At 34.1% G+C, this 13,942-nt stretch overlaps 1 protein-coding gene across 1 annotated transcript; it reads left to right on the top strand.

The window, feature by feature from the left end:
• The first annotated feature begins 3,501 nt into the window (after nucleotides 1-3,501).
• LOC149413338 (uncharacterized) lies at nucleotides 3,502-6,660 on the top strand. Its single transcript, XM_089645342.1, has 4 exons — nucleotides 3,502-3,631; nucleotides 3,956-4,084; nucleotides 4,571-5,413; nucleotides 6,326-6,660. The coding sequence occupies exons 1-3, from the start codon at nucleotides 3,577-3,579 to the stop codon at nucleotides 5,395-5,397; spliced, it is 1,011 nt and encodes a 336-aa protein (XP_089501468.1). The 5' UTR covers nucleotides 3,502-3,576; the 3' UTR covers nucleotides 5,398-5,413; nucleotides 6,326-6,660.
• The last annotated feature ends 7,282 nt before the right edge of the window (nucleotides 6,661-13,942 follow it).

The raw sequence follows: 13,942 nt of genomic DNA, 5'->3' as shown, positions 1-13,942 counted from the left end.
AAGGTTCCTAGATTATGCGTTTTATTATCCTTAATACATAACAATTTACACCTACAAAAAATGTCTCGAAACAAACATGGATCCGTAGTGCTCAATTAATGCACATGGTAATTATAAACGATTGGACAACGCATGCCTCGTATTGAACACGGATTTGGAAAAAGAAATGGTGTTACAAACCCGTATTCAGTATTTCGAGGGTACTCTCGGAAAACTGGCTAAGGGACGCGGGTGCTTGGGATCGTTGTGGCCAGGCCGCTTGCCACGCTCATTCTAGCCGGGACCGCCCCGTGATAGTGGGGTAAACTGCCCTCGATACGCGACTTGTATATTTTTATGTTTCAATCATACTTCCACTTATAAAATTTGTGCTCCTTATTTATTATTTAATTTTAGATGCCAAACCACCAGGCGAACACATTTCATATGTGTTCTTATTTTGTGTTACTATTAATGTAAGTATGCATACATTATTTCGTACTAACAATCATGCATGCAGGGACATTGGAGGGTCTAGAATCGTTTTAAAATAAATGTAGCTTCTTTTTACAAAAAAAAATTAGAGTCCTGACGTGTGCGGCTAAGGAGGTTAAACAATCAGTTTCCTCACACAGCCATCGGAAAAGGGTGGGTCCCAAAAAAAAAAAAAACCCGCATTCAGTAGGAGGACGCGTGCCTCGTATTGAACACGGGTTTGGAAGGAGAATGGCGTTACAAATCCGTGCGGGTTTCGAGGCAGTACTGCCTCCTATTGAACACGGAAAAGGAAATACGCCACCGGGCGCGCGGGTGGAGGGGTGCATTGCCTGTCGGGTGTCAGCCGTAATGATCTCTTGCCAAATTCATATATTTAGATAGGCAATTCAATTTTATTTTGAACCTTTTTTTAAGTTTTGTGCAAATTTATATTTTAAATAAAATATTTAGCAATACGATGAGGCGTATACTTTTGTTGCCTGTTCACCGAACGAGCGAACGTTAGGACGAGCCGCGACGCTTCCAAGATACGTGTAAGAAATTCGTTCCACACTATTTCGAGGACCCAAGACCTCCAAAAACTATAGACCACTAAATCGAGGACCTTCCGAGATCCGTGTATTTTACGTATGTGTAATCCTGAATATGTGGACAGGCCTCGGATATGGGAAGTCCTCAGTTACCGGCTGTGTATTCCGGTTTTTTGAGGACCGTTTTCTAGGTGCTTACCGGGTGTATGATGAAACCGAATAGACAGCAACGATCACGATTAACTTGAGTATACGTATAAGTGTAGAATACATGTCTACTTTATATAATATAACAGGACCTCGAATTCGGGTAGCCAGTTGAAGTCCTCGAAATCGGGATTGGACAAACAAGGGTGAGTGTTAGTGTGTGTGTCTGTATATTAAATTATTGAAATAATGCCATGTTTGAATTTGGCTAGTGAATCCGAAAAAATGTCAATGTTAGAGTTAAGACAAATAGTATTTAGAGTACGAAGAGCTCGGTTAATTGGCGTATTAGATGCTGCATTTGTTTTATAATTAAGTGTGTGGAATAGCACTGTAATAACGTTAATAAAGGGACTAGATATATATACACCGGAGTATAACAAGAAAAGGGGGTTTATCATCATCTTCATTTGTAGCAGCTGTTGTTTATTCAATGCTATATGAAGGCCTCCCCAATATGACATTGAATATCAATATATATCAATAAAGTGACTAGATATATATATACACCGGAGTCCAACAAGAAAAGGGGGTTTATCATTATCTTCATTTGTAGCAGCTGTTGTTTATTCAATGCTATATGAAGACCTCCCCAATTTAACATTTCTAATAATTTTAATAAAGCGACTAGAGATATATCCATGGGATTCTAACCTATAAAGCTAAGCCTTAAGCCCATTACAACAAATTGGGGCATATGAGTCGTATTCGACTCACTTTTATTATCTACCTCAAATATGCACAACAATTTTATGCCCAACCAACCCAAATTCTTAATAATAATTGGCACCCAGAGGTGTCCAATTAGTTTTTTCTTAGTACCTCTTAGAGAAAGAACCCAAACTTGCGTACCTTTTGAAGCCGAAATCGATCTACATAAATAAAATTCTAAATGTTCGTTTGTTCAAAATCTTAAATCTCCGAAAGTTCTTAAATGATTTTTTTAATTTTGTTTTTAAGAAAGATTCCCGGGTTACAAATAACCTGACAATATTTTAAAATCTCCTACTACCACCACAGTAAGTGGAAAATTTCGCTTGTGTTGTGATGGATGACTTAGCTAGCCGAAGAATTAAACACAATACGCCTGGGTTACCGCGTTTGGGGGACCCATGTCGACCCCGCCACCGACCGGTGAAAAAACTTGCTTTGAAATTTAGACACAACGTTGCTTTCGAATACATATGTCTTTTTATATACCTATATTATACAGATGTCACCTGTGACAGGTAAAAGAAGCTGTTTTTAAAAAAAAAACAGAGCCATCTGTTTTGGACAAACATGATTTTTTTTAAAACAGCACCATCTTTGTACTTAAAAGCAACACATGCTACTTTTTCTCTATTTGCGCAGACAGACTGTACAGTTAGTAATAAATAATAAATAAAATTAATCTATGGCTTTTATTAGTTGCAAGCTTCAGCCTTAAGTCATCTTCGAGTTGAAGAAGGAGGCAATGTTTAGTTTTATGTTTGTCATCTCCAAAATCCACCCTTGCAAAGGTAGGTCCTGCAAAATCAACACTATTGTGCGCACAGTTTTCGTATTAATAATGCTTCATGGCCCATCTCCCTTGTTTCTATTATCTATGATACCTACCTAATCCATATTGAAAATAAGTTTATGTTTTTCTTTCTAGGAGTGATATAAATATATGTTTATGTATGTTTGAGACCAAGCAAACAATAATGCCATATATATGTTTGAAGATTTCACAAGATTGACCATAAAATATAAGATTCACAAAACATTGAGACCAAGCACACAATAATGCCATATATATATTTGAAGATTTCACAAGATTGACCATGAAATATAACATTCACAAAACATTGAGACCAAGCATACAAAATGCCATATATACGTTTGAAGATTCAACAAGATTGACCATAAAATATAAGATTCACAAAACATTGAGACCAAGCACACAATAATGCCATATATATATTTGAAGATTTCACAAGATTGACCATGAAATATAACATTCACAAAACATTGAGACCAAGCATACAAAATGCCATATATACGTTTGAAGATTCAACAAGATTGACCATAAAATATAAGATTCACAAAACATTGAGACCAAGCACACAATAATGCCATATATATATTTGAAGATTTCACAAGATTGACCATGAAATATAAGATTCACAAAACATTGAGACCAAGCATACAATAATGCCATATATATGTTTGAAGATTCGACAAGATCAACCATAAAATATAAGATTCACAAAACATTGAGACCAAGCATACAATAATGCCATACATATGTTTGAAGATTTCACAAGATTGACCATAACCTATAAAATTTGAGTACCCAAAAGTATATTTTGTAGGTCGAACACAGTTCTGCCTGAGAATGTCTGGTTACCCCGACTTCACCAAATGGTGGGACAAGGAGATGTTATTGAATGGTAATACTTATTGCTTTATTGAATGCACACCATTATTATTTTAATTTGTTTTATTGAATGACATTATTGTTTTGTTTTTTAAATCCTACCGGCTGCACCAGTTTGTTGTAACTCTGGCTTTGTCTCACAAACTCTTTAAATAAAAACTCTGTGGTCAGCAACACAATTTGGACTTTATCTGTCGTAGATTCAATGATCTTAAAGTACTATCTAGTGCCATCTATGAATAAACTTTTAAACTACATATAGATATCACATTTTGTGTTTCTATTTAGAATTTTCATTTACATATATGTATTAGTACAGTTGGTATGTTCATTCCAGATGTCTTTGTACCGCAATATGAACCTTCAACCTTTGTTTATACTAAACAAGGTCTTGACAAAGCATCCGGAGATGAAATCACACCTGAAGTGAAGATTAATGAGGACTTGGCATGTGAGATAAAATCGGGTAATAATTTTTGTTTTATTTTTATAATGATGTTCTTCGATTAGTAACTCATGTAAAGGTGGTGAAATGGTAGCTTTCACCAAAAAATATTGAGCAAATGCTCAAGAAAGCAATAATTTAATCTTAGTGGAAGACTTAGCAAATGAATAATCAAATTCATTTTGTGGAGTGGGTTCAAACTACTCACAATACAATTTATATGTACATAACGGTATATATTATTGTTAAACTAGCTGAAGTCCCGGGAATTGCCCGGGCTTTCGCAGAGTTTTCTGAATTCAGATGTGGACAGTGATCTTCTTCTTCTTTTGAAGGTCAAGTGTGCAAAATGACATCAATCTCGGAATAAAACTGTAAATTTGTATAAAAAACAAACCCACTCCATCGGCCTAGTTTTGCCCAGTGCCCGCTCGCCACAAACACTCTTCTTAATATAAATTGATTTCATATGACGTCATTATACTAACCACAATTATTTAATTACAGATCTACAAGAAAATCCTTTGAAGTACGAACTTCAGCTTTTACAAATAACTAAGGAATTCACCAATAAAAATAGTCTACAATCCGTTGATGTTGAACTTAAAGAACCAGAAACCGTCCAAATTTTGAAAAAAGAAATAAAAAAAACTCCACCGAATCAGCTCAAATATTTGAAGCCGCCAGCCACGAGGTTTACCGGACCTACATTGCCTCTCAAAATCACCAATCTTTCAAAACAACCAAAGTTCGAACCTCCCAAAGCACGTCCAGACATTCGGACGGTTCCTGAAACTCAAGATAACCATCGCAAACTGGTCCTACTCAAAACCAAAGATCAACTTTTCGAGAGATTAAACAGTAACGTCATTAGTGACGTTGAAGAAACAAGCAACCTTGAACCCCTGAAAAAAGAAATAAAACCGAAATTTTACCGAATGGTCGCACATGATCCGACCAAAACTGGTAGGGTGAGGAAGCAAAATCATTCCCGACTTGTTGAAGACCATGTTGTGCCGGTGTCGAGATGTAAGACGACTCATTGTCCCAAATCTGACGGATCAGGCACAATTGAAGATGGCAATGTGTTTGGTATGCAATATCCCTGCCACTATCCGAATTACTCTTGCACAAGATGCCAACGGAGTTTTATTAGTAGAAATTTTTTCTGTAACCACTCATCAAAACACCAGATGAAGAAGTTTGAGTGTTTCCATTGTTTCAAAATTTATGTGTACAGATCCGGTCTCGCCCAACATATTAAAATGGAGCACGGCAATGGTGAATTACTTGGCAAGCCTCTTCGGTGCGACATCAGACATAACCGACCTTAGAGTGAGCTGCCTATCGGTAAGATTTTTAAAAAAAATTATGTGAATACATGATATTGTTTTGCTGTCACCAATGCTACTGCAAATCACACCAAATGCATAATTTTCTTTGGCTCTGCCGCTTTGGTAGTCCATGCAGTTTTTTTGTATGATAGTGACAGCCGGCACGCTTCAATGCCATATTTCTCTATCCCTTTATTTCTATCATCTACAGCAGGGGTTCCCAACCCCGTACAATTCGTATGTACCCGCCACTAAACGACAGTGAAATAATTTTTTCATAAACATTAATTAAAATTGTGAATTATTTTTATTTATTTGTTTTTTATGAGTTTATTAAATACGTTTGTATGTTTGCAATATTGTATGTATGAGTGGTTCCTTTGCTGACAGTACTTGTCGCAACCTGTCTAGCGACGAGCCAGACTGCAATCTTCACGCTAGCCTGGAACGGAGAGTACTATTTGCACATCACTCCTTGTACACGCAGAAAACCCTAAGTGAACAAACGCCACGAGCTGAGCCGATGAAGGCCGAAGGCGCCAACACACATGACAAATGACTCTGCCAGCTCTGTATGAAGGTGAAAGCACTAAGCATGGCCCCGACAGGCAAACTGACAGTAGTCACGTGCTCGTACCGTCCCGATCGGTTCGGCGATCATCTGCTCACTTCGGATTTTCGACGTGTACAAGGAGTGATGTGCAAATAGCATTCTCCGCTTGGAACCACGTTGTTGTCATTTTGATTGCGATTGCTGCCGCGAGTTTGAGTTTTATCTATTAAAAATAGGTGGTGCCCGCCACCCTACCGATATTTTAGAATGTGCTCTAGAGTACAAAAAGATTGGAAACCCCTGATCTACGGCATCCCTTTGAGCAAAAACATCCAAAAGCAAATGTCAGATATAGTTGTATCGTTATTTTTACAGGAGAGAAAAGTCGCTCTATGTGCGAACATTGTGGAAAGCTGTACATAACATTCAGGAGTTTAAAATTGCACCAAAGGATTGTTTGCAATAATAATTTGTAAGAAAACTGGCAAAAAGTTAAGAAATAGCACTCCATTTGCAAGGTAAATAAAACATGTTATGATGATGGCCATCCTTCTATAAGTAAGGACACTTGATGATAAAGGATCTATATTTATAGCAAAAGTGACACACATTTGATGATTGTGACAAGTGATACATTTAACAATTGTGGCAGCAAGCGACAAACTATTGGTAAAATGGACCAACTACTAAAATATATTTCGATAATATATGTGAATACTAATTTCTATAATACATTTTCTCCAGTATACTATAAATATACTATATTAGAAAAGATGTTATTGCTTTTCCAAACTAAGCATAGCTAATATAGTTTGTAATATATTATATAAATATGTTATTCGTGTATGTAATATTATTATGTCCGTGGCTGTTTACCATGCTTTATTTGAGATTATATAGACTACTAGCTGTACCCCGCCACGCGTTACTATGCCTCAGTCTGTCTGTGCAGAAACAGTAGCGCGTGTTGCTTATACATTTAACAGATGGCACTGTTTTTTCAAAAAAGCATGTTTGTCCAACAGGTTACGCTGTTTTAAAAAAACTCTTATATGTGACATCCACATAATACATCTACAAAACAAACTCTAAGCAGAATTCTTGCCTGAACAGATTATGCAATAATTATATAGCGTATTATCCAAGGTGGATATTTTCAGTTGCGAACTTACCAAATACAAGAGATCCATAAAAGAATATTTCTCTGATGGTTTGTGAATTATGTTATGTCTCTTTTTATTACTTCCGATTTTATGTCCGGGTTAAATCTTCCCCATAGGAAAAACTAAGACCTTTCATAAATATGTAATAACCTAACCATATAATAATTATAATTATACAGCAGAACTTATTTACACATAAACTGATTGATTTAAAATAAATTAAATAATAATATATAAATAATAATTAATTAATTAATATATTATAATTAAATAATAATATTATTATTATTTATAATTAAATAATAATAATATTTCAGCTATAGAACGAGTTAATTTACCTAGAAATTTAGGAGGTAGAGGTATAGTCAAAATAACTTCTTTGAAACATAATCAGGTAGAAATGCTAAGAACTTTTTTCCATAGGAAAGCTCATAGCTCAGAAATGCACAAAATAATTTGCAAGGCAGATAGAAATATTACACCTTTAAATTTATACGATGAGAATGCCAACATTTTTATAAATCCTAACCAGGAATTATTAGATTCCTGGTCAAATAAAATTTTACACGCAAAACACTTCAATTATCTCAACCAAACGTATGTTGACAAAATTAAGTCAAACAAATGGTTGAGTATTGGAGAGTTGAGCGCAGAAATAGAAGGATTTATGCTTGCAATTCAGGATAGAGTCATTAATACTAAAAATTATAGAAAGCATATAATCAAAGATACAAATCAAATTGATGATTTGTGTAGAAAATGTTTGGCTTTTCCGGAAACTATAGAACATATTATATCGGGATGTTCTATATTAGCACCGTCCGAGTATACATTTAGGCACAATCAAGTTTTAAAAATAATTCACCAAAATTTGGTAATTAAACATAACTTGATTGACTGCCGTAATGTAGTACCATATTATGAATACGAACCAAATTCATTTTTAGAAAACGAATTTTATAAAATATATTATGATAAAACTATACTAACAGACCGAGCGATTAGTCATAATAGACCCGATATAGTTTTACATGACAAAATTAAAAAAATAACTTATATCATTGATGTTGCTATTCCAAATTCCTGTAATATTCAAAAATCTGTTAGTGAAAAAATAAGAAAATACACAGATTTAGGAAATGAAATAAAAAGAATTTGGCATTCTCAGACTATAAAAATATTACCATTCGTTATTTCGGCTACTGGCATTATACCTAGCTCTCTAATTAAAAATTTAGGCGTATTAGATCTATCAAAAAATTTATATATAAAGATGCAAAAGTCGGTCATTTTGAATACATGTAGGATAACAAAAGATTTTTTAAATATTTATGTTGAGGGATCAATAGGATTTATAGGCCCTGTTAGAAGTTCTACCGAGCCGAACCCTCTGATATGAAAATATCTGGAGACGGTGAATTTTTTTTCCCATTTGATATCTGGTGATTTGACGTGTTGTTGTTCTTGTATTGTTTTGTATTTATTTTACTTATATAATGCACTTACATAGTGTTGATTGACTAGCTGATCATTTGTGGAAAAGTGAGTGGAAGGGTTAAGTTTTTCCTTTGGGGAAGACTTAACCCGGACAACTAAATCGGAAGTTTAAAAAAAATATAAAAGAAAAACTTAAAATTAAAAACATAACAATAAAAAAATATAAAATATTTGAAATATCAATTATCGTCAATTTAATATTGGTAAATTATCATTAAAAATTAACTTTACACCATTTTTTACATTTTAAGTGGATACAACACACCACAATTTTTTTTATTTCTCTCTAAAATATAAAATTTTTACAAATAAAAATTTGTTAACCACTAGAGCGATGGGGTATTTAAAAAATAAATGTCTTGGGCGATGGAGATCTGCGAGCGTTCAGTTTTGTATTCAACCGCGCTCATTTAAAAAAATAGTACCTCTGAATATTAACATTGAATCCACCTTGTTTCATCTTTTATTCCCATATTTGTAGATTTTATAATTGAGCTGTTTGAGGGAATTTAGAAATAAATTTTTTAAAATCGTCTACCTTGGGACCTAAATATGGTAGCCATTGTTCTGCTGGTTAATGTAACATTTCATTTATGGGTTAATTTGTAACCATTTAAAAGAAAATTCATATATTACATACCTGTAAACAGGGTGTATCAGGACATACCTGACCGACTTAACCACTCATTTCTCCTCCGATAATGAGGGAGAGGTTACAAAGGAGCACTTAGCAGTAATCTTTTGTATGCATACCATGTTACCTTACGTGGCAGAACCACAGATAATTTATTTTACTTTTATAAAATATTTGAAAGGTGCTATTTTATTTTTAAAACTAATTATCTACGTTATAACATACGCCTAATTTTTAACATTTCTAATCCCAACGTCCCAACGAATCTCACAATCTTTATGTTAACACTTGCGTACCGAACAGGGGAAACACGGGTTAACAAACGAGTGTTTTATGCTGTATCTCAGTTGTTTTTTACACCAAATACTCTATAATTTAGGTAATCCTAGGAAAACTATTCAGTTATTGATCTACATTTAAAAATAAGATATTGCATTACTAGTTTTTTAGATATTAAATAATTTACAACAAATTCTGAAAATATATCCTTCCTCCCGTCCCACTTCGGCTTAGTAACATCGCCTGATGTCGCCCCGTTCCTATCCTTTCCATTGCTTACCATACAACATCTGCCGAGTCCTGCACGTGGCGAGATCCCACGAGCTACGAACTTGACCATAAAAGTTGCATTTTAATAGAAAGGGCTGTGTCGTAATATTTGAGTCACATTCGCTTTCCTACTATCACTTTTTACCTTTTTGCATTACTTAACCCTTGGGACCTTCTAAGACCCAAACAGTCCCAAATGCCGTGCGCGCATTATACTCTCCTAAGACCATATTTGTCCCAGAACGACCGCACATTATTAAAATGCATATATCTCTCTTCTTCTCATCTAAAAATTAATTATTTCGTTTATGTCAGAAAGAGAACGAAATAGTGCTTGTTATTGTCTTTGAAAAAATGGAAGCTTGTAGAAGGTTCGATCCGTGCAAATCAACAACGTCTCAAGGGTTAAATGATTGACACAAATTTTATGAACAAAATAAAAATATATCTGTCTCTTCCGTTTATCACATAGAAAACCAATAGACCAGACAAAGACATTTATTTTATTTACAATTTTTGAAGGAATGTGGAAACTTCTAGACTAGCAAACTGGAGGTCGCGGGCTCAAATCCTGGCGTTTTAATTGATTACTTTGTGATATTTTACAAATTACTGACCAGCATTCGGTTCAAATGTTGCTTGAAATGGCTTTGGATTTGTTTGGTGACCAGATTTGAATATCCAGGTACTTACCCGCCTTCCTCTTCCGCATCTTCGTCCCCCCCCCCCCCACTACCTTCAGTCTCACAACATACCCCATTTGGGAATGCCATAGTCTCACTGGCTTCAGATTGTTAGGAGCAGTTGGGGCTCTTGTGGTTTATTCACATAAAAAAATTTTAAAAAGGATATTCTGTGGTTACTTGCTAATGATTTATTGATTTCATACCGAATTCATAAAATATTATTTACTCCACGTTTGAGTTTTAACAATACCTTGTTTTTTCACTATTTTCCAAAAATCCATTTTATTTCGGACCTCGACAAACTGACACGTTGATTTGATGTCATCTGGATGATATCAAAACCGTTAAAAATATAAGTATTGTACTGAAAATGAAAACTTTTAACTAAAAACTTATTTTTAATTGGTAAGGTTTACCTTTCGTATCGTGTCTGCACTACGATTTGACCCTAAATGTAAATATAATATATCAAATCATAAATTCCATAATATTCTAAATAACATCTGTACCTAGTTTATTAGTGGTAGATTTTTAAAATTCAAAAAATATATCCATCATTTACAGACCACCCTGTGCAACAAATTACCTACGCTGTAATCGCTAAACGCCAGTTGAGATTAAGAATCGAGGAGGTTTCGTTGCTTGTATGGTACGTAGCGCCGTCCTGTTGAAAGTAAACGTTGTCCAGATCAATACCATCCAATTCCGGCCATAAAAAATCATTAATCATCTCTCGATAGAGCAATCCATTCACCGTAACTGTTGCTCCAGCCTCATTTTCGAAAAAGTAAGGTCCAATGACTCCGCCCGACCATAAACCGCACCAAACAGTCACACGTTGAGGATAGAGAGGCTTTTCAACAATAACTCGGTTTTCCGAGCCCCAGATGCGACAATTTTGCTTGTTGACGAAGCCACCGAGGTGGAAATGGGCCTCATCACTCAAGATGATTTGCATTTGATTTACTCAAGTGAATTTTAATAATTTCAATGCGTTGTTGAAGTATGTATCGTTCCATTTTTATTAATGGTGTAGTTTCTACTTGTCAAATATCAAAAAATGACAGCTTCAAAAGTAACATCTACCGAAATAGCGGGCTATTCAAAATAACACCTCTTATTGGAAAACCCTACATATAATATACCTACTCAGAATCAGCATTTTTAGATATATATGATTTTTTTTAAGCCATAATATTTTTCAGCGAAGTTCGTTATTCCGAAAAACTATCGATTTACGGTTTTAAAAACAAAATAGCTTTAATTGTTATTAATTTGTTATGTAGGTACAATGCAAATTGTTCTTTACTAAAATAGTGTAATATTAAAGAATAATAAAATATATTTAGCACCCTTGTGATGATTTTCTCACGAAAACGGCGCTATACAAATAATCCAATCATTATTATTATTAAAGTGTTCTAAATAATGAAAGCTTGTACAAACCAAAATGAATCAACTATTAATTTATTCTATGAAAATTATAAAATAGAAAACCTTTTTCAAATTATGTAGATATGTGATGAATCTGTGTTACTTAGTTTTGCTTATGAATTTATTGAAACAAGTTTAGGCGCCATTTTGTGTCGGCAGAATGATGCAGACGGCCATTTTGGGTCAGAAAAATTATGTAGGCGGCCATTTTGTGTCAGCAGAGTGATGCAGATGGCCATCTACATAATAAACCATATAACTTTCAACTATGCAATAAAATTCTGAAAGAAATGACAGCGATTGAAAATATGTTATTTGTAATTTTAAATAATATATCTGCTACAGTCATTGATGTTAAGTTTGAAATTGAATACCAATAAATTTTTTTTTAAATACGTTAGCACACACAATGATGTGAACTAACTTAAGATTAGAAAATAAATCTTTTTCACAAAATTTAAAATATATATAGTTATTACTTAAATATTGAAACTGTCTTATGAATTTACTTAAAGATGAGCTCTGTAATTGCACGGTCGATGAAACCGAAAAACAGAACCGGGTACAATGTTGTAACAAACCACATTACTTTCCTGAATACTTACTTATAAACGCAGTGTAAACATAATGCGGCGCGTAAGGTCTGAACAGTGAAAAACTTGACATATTACTCCGGAGTTTGTATGGTTAAAACGTCATAAGGCAAGCTTTAACATGTCAACATTTAACCGGCGTTTAAGAATCCAATTATGTAGTAAGACCGTTAAGTATACGGGATGTGTAATTCATGTTGTAAAGTATAATATTACAAATATAAATGTTAATATAAGAATATATTTATGACCACTGCAGAATTTTAAGAGCTATTTATGTCTTTTAAGTAGATTTACGATGAGCAAAATAAATATTAAATGTCAATATATTTTTAAAGAAATTGAACTCGCAGTCTTCAGACTTAGAATCAAATGTGTGAATTACTATTATGTGATAAGGCTAACGCTCGCAAATCCACAATGATGAGAGGTAGAGACAGTTAACGTCTCTTCTGTCTCTCTTATACTGCCTGACATTGTACATCGCCATTCCATTTGATTTTTGTACTGAGAGAATGAACTTTTGTGTTCCTCTTTATTTTTTATTATATACAATAGATTCCTATTTTAAGTGTAGTAATCATTCTCTTTGGTTGTTGTGTTTAATATCAATGGATCATGACTTATTTTATTAAGAGCGGGAGCCTGCACAATATTTTCATACAGCTCAAAGAATCGACTCAATTGAACGGGAGCTGTGAGCAATGAGAATACAATGCTCGTCCGATACGGCTCCCAGCGTTAAGTATACATGATCGTAAGACCGGTACGCTGCTTCGCACCACGAGAAAAATAAGTTGCTAAGTAGTTGGAGTAGGTGTATATATATATGTCCAAGTTCAGATGTCAGACTGTTGGACGCTGTTCACGTCTCTGAGAATGCAATATTAATTAATTAATGGATTTTAATGGCGCTATTTTTTTTAAATATCTCCTCATAAAAAAAGAATAACCATTCAATTGAGCCTTGGTACGGTTTACTGGGAGTCGTATACACACGGACGGTTCATCAAAAAGAGCAAGCTCAATTGTGCGCCTCGTTCATGAACAACTCGTCGCTAGCGTGTAGATTACAATACAGATGCATTTATTTTTTAAATGATATTAAAACATTCCTGTGATTAATTAAGATATTAAAAACCCTAATTTTTTATATGCATATTATTAAATAAGCCCGAATTTTAAAGTAACGAAAATCCTTTTTCTGTGGACAGACTGTAAAAAGTCGTCGCATTAAGTCAACTTAAAAAACATTTTTTTAGCAGGTTTTACATGTATGTATACAAAAATGGCCAAAATAAATAAGAAGTACTTAATAATAATATTGTCTAACCTTGAAATGTAATGTTCAAAAATAAAACCTTTCGTCAATTGTGTATATAACGAAAATATTAAGTTGAAATAATTTTAACAATTGTAATCATATAATATATTGT

The sequence above is a fragment of the Hesperophylax consimilis genome, chromosome 22 (assembly GCF_061612785.1).
Source record: "Hesperophylax consimilis isolate HC1 chromosome 22, BYU_Hcon_1.0, whole genome shotgun sequence".
NCBI classification, from domain to species: Eukaryota; Metazoa; Arthropoda; class Insecta; order Trichoptera; family Limnephilidae; genus Hesperophylax; species Hesperophylax consimilis.
This window is presented reverse-complemented; position numbering and strand designations above follow the sequence as displayed.

Excerpts from the sequence above, each read along its gene's own strand:
- LOC149413338 (XM_089645342.1), top strand. The coding sequence starts at position 3,577 with ATGTCTGGTTACCCCGACTTCACCAAATGGTGGGACAAGGAGATGTTA. Across the intron at positions 3,632-3,955 it reads CAAGGAGATGTTATTGAATG|ATGTCTTTGTACCGCAATAT; the intron begins GTAATACTTATT and ends TGTTCATTCCAG. Across the intron at positions 4,085-4,570 it reads GGCATGTGAGATAAAATCGG|ATCTACAAGAAAATCCTTTG; the intron begins GTAATAATTTTT and ends ATTTAATTACAG.